This window comes from Heptranchias perlo, chromosome 16, assembly GCF_035084215.1.
Source record: "Heptranchias perlo isolate sHepPer1 chromosome 16, sHepPer1.hap1, whole genome shotgun sequence".
NCBI lineage: Eukaryota > Metazoa > Chordata > Chondrichthyes > Hexanchiformes > Hexanchidae > Heptranchias > Heptranchias perlo.
In genome coordinates, this window is record NC_090340.1 from 43,020,084 (window position 1) to 43,038,990 (window position 18,907).

Genomic DNA, 18,907 nt, shown 5'->3' on the forward strand with positions numbered 1-18,907 from the left:
ATGTGTCGGCTCAATCTGTTTTACTAATTTCACATTTCCTCTTTTGCATCCTGTCTTTTCTACCACCAATAGAAATGATCGACACTCTGCTTTATATCCCAACTTGATTCGCTTTTTTTTTTACACAGAACCTTCTAAACAAAAGGTTTCACTGCCCTATCTCTATATTGTTCTTTTTACTGTTTAAACCACAGGAATCATTGTGTTACCATTCACAGCATTCAAACTCAACACTCCATTTTATTTCCATATGTATCTGAAAACTGAGTGAAGCACAATGTAAGGGATTAACTTTACACCAAGAGTGGTATTTCAGAGCATTATTGATACTTGAGGATGCTGCAATGACCTTATGTATTTAAAGGGGCTCCATCTCCATGAAAGAGTATCTCAAACTTTTATTTTGGATTTGTTTACAAACACAGAAAGCAATGACAGAAATTGTTTCAAAAAGTACCATCACATCACTTGAACATGACTTTATAATAACAAAAAAAACTTGTGATTTTTCTGGCTCCTATCTCTCTCTGTGCCAATCAAGCAAAAGGGTTTGCCAAAAGCTTTTTCATGAAGACAGTGCCCTTTTAATTCTGTGTCTTTTCTAATGTATTTCATCGCTTCCTTTTCAGTATGTTCCCAGCATGTACTATTCTCCCACAGGTAAGTGGCCAAATTCCTGCCTCTGTGATTATTGTGTTGGCTGCTATGACATGTTTGATATCACAGAGAATGATGGGCGGATGCTATGTATAATGTACGCCCTGACACAGCTAACATCAGGAACTTCCTTGGGTTAATCACAAGTGTCAACCAATGTCCAGCTACTTCACGTCACTCCAGGTGGTAGAACAAATGCACCATATCATTGGTCCAAAATAGCAGTTTTCCCTTTTTTGTGTGGTGATTTGAGTCCAAAACTATGTTTTTTCCTCCAGTTTTAGTGTGATGCAAAGTAATTAATGCATGCATTGGTTTCTGATTTTTCAAGCAAAAATTTTGAAAGAGAAAAGATTTTGCAAAAAATCTTGACACAGTATATCTGCAGATGGAGGATAAATTATAGTGGAAAAACATCTCAAATATAGGGCCTTAAATCTACAACCAAAATCTTCAGATATGAAGCCAAGAATGCAGAAACTGTGCAGCAGATGCCACATATGGTTTGCTTTCTGCAGGGGCTTTAATTGCTTTTTGAGGGAATTGTACATAGAAAGGAATTTCTTCATAACATATGTCTATCGCTCTGGAAGGTAAAGCATCCTGTTCTTAATTCCATTTTGCATTTACAGCTCTATTCACTCCAGACGATAAATGATATATGTCCCATCAACTCAGGAAAGCACTGGAGCTATATGATGTGTCTGGGCATTGGCAGAATATTCCCCAATTTCATCTTTCAGTGTCAAGACATTTTGCCGTGGTTGATCATTGCCATTGATATTGCAATTTGTTTACAAGAGCTTTGAAAATTGCTGAATGATTTTTTAAATCTTAAAATGTATGTAAAAAAAGTTACAGAACCCGAATATTATTTGAGCACAGTCGTATCGTTCTCTCTTCAGAGACTTCCACTTGAAAAGGTCAATCAATTTATTCAGGCGTTGTGCATGCTGACTCAGAGGAGTCCAGAGTTGGACATCTTGGAGGAATAGCCTTGTAACTGTAATATTCCACAACTTGCTTTGGAACCTCTGCTAAGACACATTTGGCCAAAGCTGCTGGAGAAGCCTGGAACACAGAAAAAGACTTTAATGGAGAAACCAACTTTGAACGAAGTTGTTTCAATTTATTATATTTTTGTATCTAGCAACTTACAAAAGCTATCAAAGAGCAGTACGGTTTAAAAAAGGAAATGATGTCAAGCTTTAAAGAGCATAATCTCTGTGAAAAAGTGTGTTTCAAACGTTTACTTTTCGCTTGTTCACAAACACACGAGTCTCTGAAGCTGGAATAAGAATATAGGTTTGAAGGTATAAAGAAATGGCACACAGCTTGAAACCTCAACATACTGAAACAAGGAGTAAAGGGACAAGAGTTCATGGTCACAGTCTCCACTTACTGAGCTCTCACTCCCAGCCAGACACCTGGAGGGAGGGCATTTTCTCATAGGGAGATGGCAAAAACCAGAAAGCGAGTCCTTCTCATCCACTTTCAAATGTGGACTTTTTTATATTTGTTCTTGGGTTGCGGGCAAAACTGGCAAGGTGGCATTTATTGCAAGGACATTAGTGAACCAATTGGGTTTTTACAACAATCCGGTAGATTTCATGATCATTTTCTGGTGCTAGCCCACAATTTACCAGATTTATTGAATTCAATTTCACAACTTCCCATGGTGGATTTGAGTTTACAACCTCTGGGTTACTAATCCAGTATCACACTAACTAGACTACTGTACCATACAGGGAGACCAATGAGCCATAGAAGAAAAGCACCAGAAAAGGAGGAAGTTTTATCCTCAGTAATGAAACGAACATAGGTTCATCTTATCCTCAGCCCAGCCTGTTCACCATGTCATCTAAGTCCCCTTCATTATCCACAAATACCAACTTCAAATCCATTTTCTTTTACTGAATCAGGAAGCTGCCCACTGCCTTTTGAATGATTCACCTGAGTCATTGGGCCGGATCTTGCTGGAGTGGGGCATCTTATGACGTACGCCATTAGTTAGACTTTTTCCTGCACCCTTCAGCTCAAAAAATATTTGCGCCCTAACTTGCTGGAAGTGTGAGCTGATAACGGTGTGATGAGGGCAATGGGGCATCTGGGGCCTTAATGAGTGGTGGGACCAACAGTGTATCTCCTTAACCAATGAGATTTAAGGATTGAGAAATAAACAGAGGCATGACTGAGAAGGAGGGTGAATTAGAGGGGGTGAATTAGAGTCAAATCAGGTATTGAAAGAGAAATAAAGAGAGGGATTAATAGGGAGAGAAAAAAAAGAGTAAGAATTTTCTTTTTACATTTTTTAAATCTCCAACAACAGTTCACTACCTGAAAGAATGAGACTCCACAATTTAAATTGTTCACTTTCTGGGCCAGAGAGTCATTAACAATTATCACATCGTTAAAAGGATATGTGCACTATTAATTACTAGGCTTAACTTTCTGCGGCGAGTTTAATGGTCAATTAATATGCAAATCCAGCAAGTTCTTAAAAATAATGGGAAAGCTAGGGGCGAGATGCCATTTGTGCGAAGCAAACGGTGGAGCTGCATAAATCGACCAGCAAGTTCTGCAGATTCGCAACTCTTGGCACATCGTTTAATCCCCTGAACTTGTTGGTCGATTTGCACATTAATAACAGCGTACATCGTTCACACGCCATTATTTTTTCAGCAAGTTCTGTCCCATTATTTATTGTGCAAGGTTGTGGCCTATGTCGTAGACTAAAAACCATGAATGAACAAGTTACTCTTTAAGTTTAACTGGCTTCTTTAGCTTACAACCCTGGTCTTTGGATCTCCTCTCGTGATTTTGACTAAAATACATCAATCTTATCAATTCCATTCATTATTTTAAAAACTTGGATAATATACACACTCAAACATTTTTCCAATGAGAATAGATTTAGCTTCCTACATCAGTTGTCGAAATCTAGAATTATCTTCATCATCCTTCTCTGAATTCTTTCCTCTGCCATCTATGTTGTTTTATGTGAATTTGCTCTGTCTGAAATTAATTAGCTAGACTTCAGAATTCCCATAAATCTGTAAATTAGGGGGAAATGGAAAACACATTGTTCTAAATGCAGATAAATTGTTTTGAAAAGTACTATTATTGAAAGAGGGAATTTCAAAACATGAGGCTAGAAATTTCTGTCAGTGATCTTATTGTCTGAATGCTTAAAGCAGCATTGTCCAATAATTAGCCACTAGTCACATGTAGCTAATTGGGAATTCAAATGTGGCTAATTGCAGTTTTGATTAGCAAATAAAAAATAATAGACACTATTGTTGGGCATGTGATCTCAATATTCATTACCACAGCACCATGTGTTACAAATTGGATAGCCAGGTGGTGAAAGATAGAATACTAGAGCCTGGTCTTCAGTTGCTTCCAAGCCTTTACTCACAGAGATCAACACCACCCATACCCTAGATAAGCTCTTTTGTAAATGGATACAAGAGAGTCCCCAATTGATACACACCACTTGAATACAATTAACACTAATTGATTTAAATCAATGGATACAATTAACACTATGTATGTGTACTTTAAATTTTTTTTTACAAAGAATTACAAAGAACATACAGCACAGAAACAGGCCATTTGGCCCAACAGGTCCATGCCTGTGTTCATCTCCACGTGAGCCTCCTCCCACACTTCTTCATCTAACCCTATCAACATATCCTTCTATTCCCTTCGCCCTGATGTGTTTAACCAGCATCCCTTAAATGCATCTATGCTAGTCGCCTCAACCACTCCTCGTGGTGGCGAGTTCCACATTCTTAACACTCTCTGGGTGCAGAAGTTTCTCCTGAATTCCCTATTGGGAGTGTTAGTGATTATGTTATATTTCTGGTCCCTGGTGGTTGTTCTGCATTTGTTGGTAAAATGGTAAGACAAAAAGCAGAGTGTTCAAATGTATTTTGATCGGTGTGTGTTTTACTTGCTTGGTTACTGCTTATTGGTTATCTACTAAAATGGTGTGTGACATGGGTGAAAACACCACACTTCAGCACCATGGAAGCACCAGCAACATTGTGAAGGATTATGGATTTTTTGATATGGAATTTTGGTGCCTGCTTTTAAGGAAGACAAAAAGATTGGACTTAGTAAAAAGGCAGAACCTGGTTAAAAGTATGAACAACAAAGGAAAGAACACAGAACTGCCAGCCTGGCCAAAGTCAGAGTGCATGATGGTCTTTGCTTACTGTCCAGGATGTTTGGAAAGACTTGCCAGTGCCTTGGTAAGCTACAAGGCCAGGACATGATAAACATGCTAACAGTTACAGAGATAAGAGATGAGGCCTGAGGAACTGATAAGAAAGTTGCTGAATTGTTAGAATGGAAAACATTATGCCAGTAGCAGGCCTAAAGAAGAAAAACATATAAAACAGCCCTGCTGCAAGGATTTCCAGGAGAACCATGTGCAACGTTTGAGCAAGGCAGTGTAGGAGAGGAACCTTCTTATCTCCCAAGACAAAGAACCTAATCACTCCTTTGTTCTAGGGATGTGCTCCCAGGAAAAAGGTTGTATGAAAAGCTATTCGTTTTTACCAAAAAGAAAGTGTCGTATCTAAATGTTAAGTAGAATTCTTAAGAGTTAGTAAAATAATTACAGTGTCTCACTTGATCCTTGACCTTTCGTACCCTGAACTAGAGAATCTTATAATTATATAGAGAGGAAAGCTGTGATCATGGTCAGCTCGACCAATTGGAGTAACCGTTCCAGACCAGCAGAAGAAAGTAAGCCCAACCAACAATTAGCAGCTCCAACAGGGCAGGCCGTGGAAAAAGCAAACTGCATCCAACCATGTTGTGGATGGAGAGCAGGGTTGGGTCTGGTGTGTCTCATTGTGCAAGTCAACATTCGCATCAATCACTCTAATGAAGTCAAAGTACTGCTCGCAACTGCTGGACAAAAACCTAGAAGCTGCACTAAGATGTACTGTTGCTGATAAATTCATGTCAGAATTCCAAACTTTGATAAAAGAGAAAGACTGAAAAGTTTTGCCTTGACTGGTGGTAGATGTTTAAGGAAATATACATGTGAAGTACATTTACCTGTATTGTGTGTAAGTCTTTTTCTACTAAAATTATTGCATGTGGCTAAAACAGTGTTGCCATAAACACACCTGTTGCTAGTCAATGATTTCTATTTGACAACACTGGCTTAAAGTGCTCATATCAAATTTCTCTCCCTGCTATTTTAAGAGGCATTAACCTGATTAAAACAAGTCGGTTAATGACTATGTCAAAAAAGCAGAGAGGAATTTGATGCTAGCCATTAAGTATTCTTATCATAACTTGGCAGACAGTAATTTCTAGCCTACAGTGTTAACATAAAGATGCACAAAGTTCATTGTGAAGGCTCATCTTCTCATGAAAACTTGGAGAATTGGGAAGTTATGTTATGTTTATAATAAATAAAAGACAGTTCTTCAGAATTATCTTAATAATACCAGATACAAACTACAGATACTGAATGGAACATAAATTGCCATTAAGAACTGAACAAAACAGGGAACTGAATCCTCTTAAGATGTAAAAGATTTCCCCGAATTTTTGATTCTGTGCGACCCTTCTTTTATATTGGGGTTTTTTTCAATTTAAAGTGAAAGTGTTTTTTTTAAATTTTGGCTTTAAAAGCATCAATCTAGCAGAAGAATATATTAAGTAGCATAATTCAGAAAATACTTTAGTCCTTACATTTTTAAATTCACGGAAGGGGACAAACTGAACAATGTCTCGTAACACAGGCTCCCCCTTTGGAGATCGTAAAACCCCATCATCACCGTCCAGTATCTGCATATCTGTAAAATCCGCATTCCCGACACCAACAATGATGATGGACATGGGTAGGTGTGATGCTCGGACAATTGCCTCCCTTGTATCTGCCATGTCAGTGACAACACCATCTGTTAGGATCAGCAGGATAAAGTATTGCTGTAAAGACAAAATGAAGATACAATCAGGATAAAAAGGTCCCTATTTAACATCTTGAAGCAAATAGAATTTATTTACCATTGTATTACTTCTCTGGCATCATAGTATGTAATACTAGTGAACTCGCCAAGGCTTCTTTGACAGCACCTCCCAAACCCACGACCTCTACCACCTAGAAGGACAAGGGCGGCAGGCACATGGGAATAACACCTCCAAGTCACACACCATCCCGACTTGGAAATATATCGCCGTTCCTTCATCGTCACTGGGTCAAAATCCTGGAACTCCCTACCTAACAGCACTGTGGGAGAACCTTCACCACACGGACTGCAGCGGTTCAAGAAGGCAGCTCACCAACACCTTCTCAAGGGCAATTAGGGATGGGCAATAAATGCTGGCCTTGCCAGCGACGCCCACATCCCATGAACGAATAAAAAAAAAAGAACTGCCTCATTATTACTATTGTCTCAAAAACTCTTGAAGGCATCAACTTCTGAGTCAAAAGGTTGTAGGTTCAAGCCCCATTCCAGAGACTTGGGGCCCGATATTAGGAGGGCTGCGGGTTTTCAGCGGGGGGTCGACTGGGCGCATGGGTAACGCGCCCGGTGAAATCAGTGTGCTCCGCATGGAATCGCAGGCTAATTGGAGCCACTTACCTGTGCTTCCGGGTTTTGCACTGGAAAGCTGCGCGGCGGGCGGACTGCATATGCGCAGTAAGGTCTGTCAGCTGGAGGAGCTCTATTTAAAGGGGCATGCCTCTGTGTTTTGCCTTGATAGGAGAAGAGATGCAAGAAGACCCAGGAGAGGGCACGGACCGGAGGGGGCCCGCCACACCAGGTGGCACTAACAGACGCAGAGCAGCAGGCATTGGAGATCAGCCACACGCTGGAGTGCCTGTCCGTGGCGGATCCGAGGCTGGGATTGCACAAGCGACTGGTGACAGAAATCTAACACTCAGCACTCATGATAGCGATTGATCTTAGCATCACTTGGCATCTGCAGCACCTCAACATCTGTCCACATGCCTAATATTGCTTTCTGTTCTCTTGCAGGACCGTCTGCGAGCGCAGTGAGCATGGAGGGCGATTCCTCAGAGGACCTACAGGCCTCTGAGGGTCCATCATCACATCTGAGCCATGCATCCACCAGCCCAGATACACACACCTCGGTGGGTCTCTGCCCTCACATAGTTGGGCTTGCACATGGTGAGTCACCACGCACATGTGAGCACGAGCAGACCCTGGTGGCAGGGGCAGCTGTGGAGAGTCCGCGTCGGTGGGAGCACTCTTCTCCAGGCTCTGCTCAGCTGGACCCAGATGCTGAACCCTGGGGGCCAGCCATGAAAAGAAGAGTCGTTGAGGGGCAGAAGCACATTGCTGAGGCACTGGAACAGGTGCCACGCGCACTCTCTACAATCGCGCAGAGGATGGAGGAGTCCAACTCCTGCATGAGGGGAATGGTGGCACAGGTACAGGAGGGTATCTCCGAGATAGTGTCACAGGGACGTGAAGGCGTTTCTGAGATAGTGTCGCGGGTAGGTGCAGGAATGTCTGCGATGGAGGAAAGGCTAGCCTCCCTCGAGCGTCAAGCACGGCTCAACAATGAGTCCATTCAGGCCCTGACAATGGCCGTTCGGATTCAGGGTGAGCAACATTCTGCCGCCTTGAACAGGCTGACAGATACTTTACAAGTGGCCTTCCAAGGCCTCACACAAGTCCTCCAAACTGCCGTCCAGCAGGGTGGAAGGAGTGATGTGGGCCTGGGCCACGAGAGGGATGATGGTGAAAGGGGACATGGAAGTGGGGACACCACTCAAAACGCTCCCACGTCTCATTAACCCCCTTTCAACCAGTACCTGCAATGCTGCCCCCTCTCCAGGTGGCCGAGTCTGCCCCTGCACAGGTGCAGGTGGAGCAGTTTTTGGAGGGGCCCTCACAGGCACTGAAACCCAGAGGGCGTCGGCCCAAAGCATCTCATCGGTCAGGGCATGGACAAGAACAACCGGCCACTACTTCTACTGAAGCCACAGGGGTAGCACCACATAGGGGTTCCCGGAAACGCAAGGCGAAGGTTTTGTGAGCACAAAGGGAATGCACAAGTGTGTCTGACGATTTGTCATGTTATTTATTTATATCTGTTTTCTTTCACATGCACAGTAAATATTATTATTATCACCACTACTGCCACGTCTTGCCCATTCTTGACTGGCTTGTGGAATAGGTCCCTTTTGTCGTGGTGCATATAGGTAACAACGATATAGGTAAAAAATGGGATGAGGTCCTACAAGCTGAATTTAGGGAGTTAGGAGTTAAACTAAAAAGTAGGACCTCAAAGGTAGTAATCTCAGGATTGCTACCAGTGCCACGGGCTAGTCAGAGTAGGAATGACAGGATAGCTAGGATGAATACGTGGCTTGAGAGATGGTGCAAGAGGGAGGGATTCAAATTCCTGGGCCATTGGAACCGGTTCTGGGGGAGGTGGGACCAGTACAAATTGGATGGTCTGCATCTGGGCAGGACTGGAACCAATGTCCTAGGGGGAGTGTTTGCTAGTGCTGTTGGGGAGGGTTTAAACTAATGTGGCAGGGGGATGGGAACCAATGCAGGAAGTCAGTGGGAAGTAAAGTGGTGACAGAAACAAAAGGCAGTAAGGGAGAGTGTACAGAACATGACCGGACAGATGGTCTGAGAAAGCAGAGCAAAGACCAAGGGAAGTCTAGATTAAACTGCATTTACTTCAATGCAAGAAGTCTGATGGGCAAGGCAGATGAACTCAGGGCATGGATGGGTACATGGGACTGGGATGTTATAGCTATTACTGAAACATGGCTAAGGGAGGGGCAGGACTGGCAGCTCAATGTTCCAGGGTACAGATGCTATAGGAAAGATAGAGCAGGAGGTAAGAGAGGAGAGGGAGTTGCGTTCTTGATTAGGGAGAACATCACGGCAGTAGTGAGAGGGGATATATCCGAGGGTTCGCCCACTGAGTCTATATGGGTAGAACTGAAAAATAAGAAGGGAGAGATCACTTTGATAGGATTGTATTACAGACCCCCAAATAGTCAACGGGAAATTGAAGAGCAAATATGTAAGGAGATTACAGACAGCTGCAAGAAAAATAGGGTGGTAATAGTAGGGGACTTTAACTTTCCCAACATTGACTGGGACAACCATAGCATTAGGGGCTTGGATGGAGAGAAATTTGTTGAGTGTATTCAGGAGGAATTTCTCATTCAGTATGTGGATGGCCCGACTAGAGAGGGGGCAAAACTTGACCTTCTCTTGGGAAATAAGGAAGGGCAGGTGACAGAAGTGTTAGTGAGGGATCACTTTGGGACCAGTGATCATAATTCCATTAGTTTTAAGATAGCTATGGAGAATGATAGGTCTGGCCCAAAAGTTAAAATTCTAAATTGGGGAAAGGCCAATTTTGATGGTATTAGACAGGAACTTTCAGAAGTTGATTGGGAGAGTCTGTTGGCAGGCAAAGGGACGTCTGGTAAGTGGGAGGCATTCAAAAGTGTGTTAACCAGGGTTCAAGGTAAGCAAATTCCTTATAAAGTGAAGGGCAAGGCTGGTAGAAGTAGGGAACCTTGGATGACTCGGGCGATTGAGTCCCTAGTCAAAAAGAAGAAGGAGGCATATGACATGCATAGACAGCTGGGATCAAGTGGATCCCTTGAAGAGTATAGAGATTGCTGGAGTAGAGTTGAGAGAGAAATCAGGAGGGCAAAAAGGGGACATGAGATTGCTTTGGCAGATAAGGCAAAGGAGAATCCAAAGAGCTTCTACAAATACATAAAGGGCAAAAGAGTAACTAGGGAGAGAGTAGGGCCTCTTAAGGATCAACAAGGTCATCTATGTGCGGAACCACAAGAAATGGGTGAGATCCTGAATGAATATTTCACATCGGTATTTACGGTTGAGAAAGGCATGGATGTTAGGGAACTTGGAGAAATAAATAGTGATGTCTTGAGGAGTGTACATATTACAGAGAGGGAAGTGCTGGAAGTCTTAATGCGCATCAAGGTAGATAAATCTCCGGGACCTGATGAAATGTATCCCAGGACGTTATGGGAGGTTAGGGAGGAAATTGCGGGTCCCCTAGCAGAGATATTTGAATCATCGACAGCTATAGGTGAGGTGCCTGAAGATTGGAGGGTAGCAAATGTTGTGCCTTTGTTTAAGAAGGGCGGCAGGGAAAAGCCTGGGAACTACAGACCGGTGAGCCTGACATTTGTAGTGGGTAAGTTGTTAGAGGGTATTCTGAGAGACAGGATCTACAGGCATTTGGAGAGGCAGGGACTGATTCGGAACAGTCAGCATGGTTTTGTGAGAGGAAAATCATGTCTCACGAATTTGATTGAGTTTTTTGAAGGGGTAACCAAGAAGATAGATGAGGGCTGTGCAGTAGACGTGGTCTGCATGGACTTCAGCAAAGCCTTTGACAAGGTACCGCATGGTAGGTTGTTACATAAGGTTAAATCTCACAGGATCCAAGGTGAGGTAGCCAATTGGATACAAAATTGGATTGATGACAGAAGACAGAGGGTGGTTGTAGAGGGTTGTGTTTCAAACTGGAGGCCTGTGACCAGCGGTGTGCCTCAGGGATCGGTGCTGGGTCCGCTGTTATTTGTTATTTATATTAATGATTTGGATGAGAATTTAGGAGGCATGGTTAGTAAGTTTGCAGATGACACCAAGATTGGTGGCATTGTGGACAGTGAAGAAGGTTATCTAGGATTGCAACGGGATCTTGATAAATTGGGCCAGTGGGCCGATGAATGGCAGATGGAGTTTAATTTAGATAAATGTGAGGTGATGCATTTTGGTAGATCGAATCGGGCCAGGACCTACTCCGTTAATGGTAGGGCGTTGGGGAGAGTTATAGAACAAAGAGATCTAGGAGTACAGGTTCATAGCTCCTTGAAAGTGGAGTCACAGGTGGATAGGGTGGTGAAGAAGGCATTCAGCATGCTTGGTTTCATTGGTCAGAACATTGAACACAGGAGTTGGGATGTCTTGTTGAAGTTGTACAAGACATTAGTAAGGCCACACTTGGAATACTGTGTACAGTTCTGGTCACCCTATTATAGAAAGGATATTATTAAACTAGAAAGAGTGCAGAAAAGATTTACTAGGATGCTACCGGGACTTGATGGTTTGACTTATAGGGAGAGGTTGGATAGACTGGGACTTTTTTCCCTGGAGAGTAGGAGGTTAAGGAGTGATCTTATAGAAGTCTATAAAATAATGAGGGGCATAGATAAGGTAGATAGTCAAAATCTTTTCCCAAAGGTAGGGGAGTCTATAACGAGGGGGCATAGATTTAAGGTGAGAGGGGAGAGATACAAAAGGGTCCAGAGGGGCAATTTTTTCACTCAAAGGGTTATGAGTGCCAGAGGCAGTAGTAGAGGCGGGTAAAATTTTGTCTTTTAAAAAGCATTTGGACAGTTACATGGGTAAGATGGGTATAGAGGGATATGGGCCAAGTGCAGGCAATTGGGACTAGCTTAGTGGTATAAACTGGGCGACATGGACATGTTGGGCCGAAGGGCCTGTTTCCATGTTGTAAACTTCTATGATTCTATGGGGTTCACCATGAACATGCACACTTGATGCCACCCATTGTGTCACTGCAGAGTGGGTGTAGGTGTATTTGCAGGGCTGTTTTGTGCAGACGACTGAGAGACGTCGGTGATGTCCCCGGTGGCACCCTGGAAGGATGCGGAGGAGAAGTTGTTGAGGGCAGTGGTGACTTTGACAGCGACAGGTAAGAAGATGGTGCTCAGGCCAGCCGGGAGCAGCTCGGCATGAAGGAGGCTGCAGATGTCCACGACTACATGTCAAGTGACTCTGAGCCTCCGTGTGCACTGCTGCTCAGAGAGGTCCAGGAAGCTGAGCCTCGGTCTGTGGACCCTGTGGCGAGGGTAGTGCCCTCTGCGACACATCTCTCTCTGCGGTTGCCCTCCCTCCTGCTGTACAGGTGGATGTGTCACAGCACCGTGTTGTGGAGCTCCACGTGTCAGAGGTGGACGGTGTGGCCGGCGAGGCTGGTGAAGCGGTTCGCCCTCCGAGGAGGTCATGACTGCAGCTACGGTGGCCCCCATCCGGAAGATGTACATCTGAGGGGGTCCGCAAGGTAGGTAAATGTGTCTGGACACCGGGGTAAGTGTGCCTGGACACCGGGGTAAGTGTGCAAGTTTGTGAATTTAATTGTTAGGAGGAGGGTGGTGGAGGCCAAACTTTGTCCAAAGTGACAGAGTGGCCTCCTGCAATGAGTGAGGGTCTCCCCCCCCCACCTGTCAAATGGACCTTTGCAGCTGCCACAGGCTGATGGCTGCAACACGTCCATTTGAACCGGGAGTGTTTCCCCCAGTACGGGAAACAGTCTCAGTTAATTTCAAAATCCCACCCCTCCTAAAATATCAGGTCAATCAGGTCTGTAAACGACCTGAAGTATGGTTTAAGTACTTTAAGTGGCACCCCGCCGGCTTTAATTGCTGGCAGGAGTCCCACATGCGGGGGCTGCGCGCGCATGTCAGCGCGTCATTGGGGAACCCGAAAGTGGGCAGGTTGGAGCCGGGCTCCAGACCCACCCCGGGAATCCCTGATTTTCGCAACCCCCCCACCACGAACACACCCGATCGGGGGTGCGAAAGTCGAGCCCTTGAATACTCAATCTAGGCTGACACTTCAGTGCAGTACTGAGGGAATGTTGCATTATCTGAGGTGCTGTCTTTTGGGTGTGACATTAAACCAAGACCGTGTCCATCCTCTCAGGTGGATGCAAAAGATCCCAAGGCACTATTCAAAGAAGAGCAGGGGAGTTGTCCTGGTGTGTGTACAGATTTCAAATTGCTAGCTAAATTATTTCTGTGATTTGTGTTTTTTTTAAAAAGATTATACGTACAGATGCTTCTTTTGTCTTCACCTCCTCAGCAGCCACTTTGGCAACTTTGCCTATTATAGGAGACACATTCGTTGGGCCATAGAGTTGGATTTTGGGTAGACAGTTCTGATACGACTCAACAACTCCCTGTATTCCTTAAACAAAGACAGAGTTCAGTTAGAAGTTGCTCTCATGTATATATTCAGTGATATAAAACAATGTTCAGAAAGCTTGAGCATAATATATGGAAGTCAGAGATTTATTCTGTCCATCCCGGAATTAGCTGCACAGCCTGTCTTCCAGAGGTAAAAGCTAGTACCTCACACAGAATGAAACAGATTATATATTATTTATGCTAATGATAAACCTATTTTGTGACTGTTGCTGGCCAGATGGCATTCATTGGCTGCTGAAATAAACTGCATTTTTAGCACGTTGGGGTGTGATTTGGGAAATCATTGGAAATAACAGACTTAGTGACAAAGGAACTCAGTGGATATTATAGATTTAGGTTCCAGCAAAGCTTTTGACATTGTGCTACACGGGAGATTAGTCCAAAGGCGAGGATGAGGGTTTCAGTATTTGATGGACTGAGGTAGGGACAGAGGTGGCAAATAACCTGAAGTAGGCGGACTTTGTGATGGAGAAGATAGAGGGTCAGGAGCTCCAGCTCAGTGGAATAGAATACTGAGGCAGCGAGTAGTCTGCCTCAGCCTTAGATAGTGGCCAGGGAGGGGGATGGAATCAGTGGCAAGGGTATGGAATTTGTGGTGGGGCTCAAGACAATTGATTTGGTCTTCCCAATGTTCAGCTGGGGAAAATTGAAACTTATCCAAGCCTGGATGTTGGACAGCAGCCTGACAACACAGAGCCAGTGGAAGGGGTCAAGAGATGTGGTGGAGGTGCTAGAATTGGCTGTCAAAAGTGTGCACGTAAGCTAACCCCATGTTGGTAAATGAAATCACCGAAGGGCAGATAAAGTAGATATGGAGATGGGGGCAGGGATAAATCCCAGGGGATGTCGAGGTGCTGATGCAGGGGTGAAAATATCAGCCATTGCTATTTAAGCTCTAGCTATGATCACGGGAATAGAGAGACCATGGAAGTTAGCAAGATTGAGGGGGTGACCTTGAATATGGATCGGAGAGTTTTATATGGAATGAGAGGTTTAGGGATGACAGGTGTGCGGTGAATTCAGAGGAGAGAGGGTATGCATGAGGCATAGAAGGAATCTCCCTGTGATGGAAGGCTTACTGTGGCTGTAGTTGTGTAATCTTTCTTTTGAACTGTGTTTCTGACTGGCTCAATAAATGTACTTAAGATTTTTTTTTTGTTAGCTATCCTGTATTTGACAAGAAACCATGAATGTTCACGTATTTGGGGAGTCCGCAAGAGTGAACTGCGTGACGGGTCAATTATGCTAGGAAACAAATAAAATGTTCAAACTCTACCGAGGCAGGAATGCAGTTTTGTATTCTTTTTAACAAGGAAGCTGTGAAACAAGAAGATACATGTAAACTGACAGTAATTTCTTTCTTGGGTTCAGCTGCTGTTAAACTCAGATTTTTTGGTCAATTACTCATTCTAATGTAGTGACTTTTTGTTTGTCAACCAATATAGTTAGCACTGAGCACCTGGGGCAATGAATGTTTAGCAGCAGGCGTGAGGCTGTGTGTCTTCTGCCAAACTCTGCTGTGTAACATTGGAGATGGCTGTTACTGGTCAATGTAGACCTTTTCCACTTCAGGCTGTGATTATACAGTGCTATCAGTCAGAGACTAAAGTAACTAAAGAATTAATCTGCACCGGCAATACCCGATGTATTTTGCCCTGGCTGGATCCTACTCTCCTGGCTGGGAAGGGCACTGTTGGCCTTGAGAGTGTTGGCAGAATCTGAATATTTTGAGAACATGGACAGGAGCATCATTGTTTTAAAAACATTATTAAAAAATCGCGGCAATAGATTATGAGGTTCATAGATCCGTAATCATTTTTAAAATTCAGCTTGACACCACTCATTGGAGATATACTAAAATAAAGTGGTGTGAGACGGCCTTCTGAAAGGGACTCACACTGACTCCAAAGTCAGATTGGGATCTGAACCCATAGTCAATACTGCCATTTTTTCCATTGCTGTGAAGCATAACCTACTTCACAGTGACACAAAAGTGACAGCAAAACTGCGCCCTCAATTGAGTGAAACTGGTTTCTGCTTACCTTCACATTCATTGTCTTCAGAATTGAAATTAATGGCAAAATCATGTGAAACCTGTAAAAGAAAATAATCCACTGAACATAAGAATATAAGAAATAGGAGCAGGAGTAGGCCATATGGCTCCTCGAGCCTGCTCCACCATTCAATCAGATCATGGTTGATCTTCGACCTCAACTCCACTTTCCCGCCCGATCCCCATATCCCTCGATTCCACTAGAGTCCAAAAATTTATCCATCTCAGCCTTGAATATATTCAATGACACAGCCCTCTGGTGTAGAGAATTCCAAAGATTCACAACACTCTGCATGAATAAATCCTCCTCATCTCAGTCTTGAATGGCCGACCCCTTATCCTGCGACTATGCCCCATAGTTCTAGACTCTCTAGCCAGGGGAAACAATGGGCTCGATATTAGGAGGGTGGCGGGTTTGCGGCGGGGGGGGGGCGATTGGGCGCATGGGTAACGCGCCCAGTGAAATCAGTCTGCCCCACGCGCGATCGCAGCCTCATTGGATCCACTTACCTGGTCTTCCAGGTTCCCTGCTGCTGAGCTGCGCGTCGGGCAGCCTGCGCATGCACAGTAAGGTCTGTCAGCTGGAGGAGCTCTATTTAAAGGGGCAGTCCTCCACTGACTGATGCTGCAAGAAATAGGAAAAATTACAGCATGGAGCAGCCCAGGGGGAAGGCTGCTCCCAGGTTTAATGATGCCTCACTCCAGGTATCATTGGATGGGGTGAGGAGGAGGGGGAGGACAGAGATCTTCCCCCCGGCGGGCGGGAGGAAGCGGCCTGCCTCTGCCACCAAGAAGGCCTGGCTCGAGGTGGCAGAGGAGGTCACCTGCACCACCAACATATCGCGCACCTGCATACAGTGCAGGAGGCGCTTCAATGACCTAAGTAGGTCAGCCAAAGTGAGTACACTTACTCATTCCCCTACACTCCGTCTGCCACATCACTGCCCCCACCCCACATCTCCTTCTGCACTGCCAACACTACTCTGTCACATCACCCCTCACACCCACCCAAACCTCATCCTCATCTTACCTGCACTTACTCACCTCGCCAGTACTCAACCCAATCCTCATACAATCTCGTGGCTCTATCTCATACTCACCCTCTCATGCATCTCTTTCACGGTCAGCCTCACACAACCTGTCACTACCTGTGCTGCAGCCACAGGGCATGCATCACATATGTGCAGTAGGCAGCATAAGGCAAACGTGTCGTGAGCATGAAGGGGATGCACAAGGGTGTTTGAGGGTTTGTCATGGTTTTTACTTATATTTAATTTCTGACCAACTCACATCACATATTATATTGGCACCACTACTGCCACGTCTTTGCAAATCTTGTCTGGTTTGTGCAATAATGCCCTTTCCTGAGGATCACCATGAAGACCCACAACTGATGCCACCCATTGTGTCACTGCAGAGTGGGTGTAGGTGTATTTGCAGGGCTCTTTTGTGCAGACGACTGAGAGACGTCGGCGATGTCCCCGGTGGTACACTGGAAGGATGCGGAGGAGAAGTTGTTGAGGGCAGTGGTGACTTTGACAGCGACAGGTAAGAAGATGGTGCTCGGGCCAGCCGGGAGCAGCTCGGCATGAAGGAGGCTGCAGATGTCCACGACTACATGTCGGGTGACTCTGAGCCTCCGTGTGTACTGCTGCTCAGAGAGGTCCAGGAAGCTGAGCCTCGGTCTGTGGACCCTGTGGCGAGGGTAGTGCCCTCTGCGACACATCTCTCTCTGCGGTTGCCCTCCCTCCTGCTGTGCAGGTGGATGTGTCACATCACTGTGTTGTGGGGCTCCACGTGTCTGAGGTGAACGGCATGGCCGGCGAGGCTGGTGATGCTGTTCTCCCTCCGAGGAGGTCATGACTGCAGCTACGGCGCCCCCCATCCGGAAGATGTACATCTGAGGGGGTCCGCAAGGTAGGTACATGTGTCTGGACTCCGGAGTAAGTGTGCAAGTTGGTGAATTTGATTGTTAGGAGGAGGATGGTGGAGGCCAAACTTTGTCCAAAGTGACAGAGTGGCCTCCTGCAATGAGTGAGGGTCTCCCCCCCCCACCACCTGTCAAATGGACCTTTGCAGTTGCCACAGGCTGATGGCTGCAACACGTCCATTTCAACTGGGAGTGTTTCCCCCAGTACGGGAAACAGTCCCAGTTGTTTGTAAAATCCCACCCCTCCTGAAATATTCCCTTAATCAGGTCTGTTAACGATCTGAAATACCAGAATAAATACTGTTAAGTGGCACGCCACTGGCTTTAATTGCCTGCGGGAGTCCCACATGCGGGGGCTGCGCGCGCACATCGGCGCGTCTATGGGGAATCCGGAAGTGGGCGGGTTGGAGCCGGGCTCCCGACCCGCTCCAGGATTCCCTGATTTTCGGAGCCCCCCCCCGCCAGGAACGCACTCGATAGCGGGTGCTAATATCGAGCCCAATCTCTCAGCTCTCCCCTGTCAATCCCCCTAATAATCTTATATGTTTCAATGAGATCACCTCTCATTCTTCTAAATTCCAGAGAGAATAGGCTCAATGAACTAAAATATAAATGACAAACATTCTTCTGTTCACAAGGAGACCATATTCTATTTTCTTGGCTGATCTAAACTGTACTTTACATTACCTTTTTCATTCTCCCCTGGAAAAGAGACCATGTGGATGACACACACAAAGTTTGGTATTGTACCCATTAATATCTCACTTGTGTATTCCTTTTATATTCATAGCAATGAAAATCATATTTACTGGCAGCATAAGCAGGCAGCATCTGGCTAATATTGAATTTAATGTTGATTCCAATTTCGAAGCACATCTGTCAGTCTTTAGAGCCAGTGGACTGTTACTGTTTATAAAAGCAGAACAAATAATGCCTTTTAATAGTGCACTGACAGCAAAGTAATTTGAAGGGGAAAAAAAATCAGGCCACTTATATTGTATGGTCCAAGAGTTTTCTGTAAATAAGCTTTAGTTCTTCAATCCGAGCCACCACGAAAAGAATGAGCTGTGATTACAAAAAACTCAGGTCCAGCACGTTCCAGAAAATGTATCATCTTTCAGCATCAATTTTATGTTTTTATTCACTTTTTAATTATTCTTTAGTAAATTTTGTGCTAGCCAAGTTAAAGGATGTCAGTGCTAGAGAACTGAATATGTTTCCATTTTCTTGCACCTTGTGTCACCAA

The 18,907-nt window shown here is 44.7% G+C and overlaps 1 protein-coding gene across 1 annotated transcript in view; it reads right to left on the reverse strand.

Moving 5' to 3' along the window:
* Nucleotides 1-1,585: 1,585 nt before the first annotated feature.
* The window catches only part of cpne7 (copine VII), a 106,870-nt gene continuing 89,548 nt past the window's right edge, over nt 1,586-18,907 (reverse strand). The window contains exons 12-15 of the mRNA XM_067997494.1: nt 15,721-15,772; nt 13,525-13,658; nt 6,376-6,612; nt 1,586-1,728 (exon numbers count right to left, since the gene is read on the reverse strand). Coding sequence (XP_067853595.1) covers nt 1,591-1,728; nt 6,376-6,612; nt 13,525-13,658; nt 15,721-15,772 — 561 coding nt within the window. The 3' untranslated portion in view covers nt 1,586-1,590. The remainder of the gene's footprint in view (nt 1,729-6,375; nt 6,613-13,524; nt 13,659-15,720; nt 15,773-18,907) is intronic.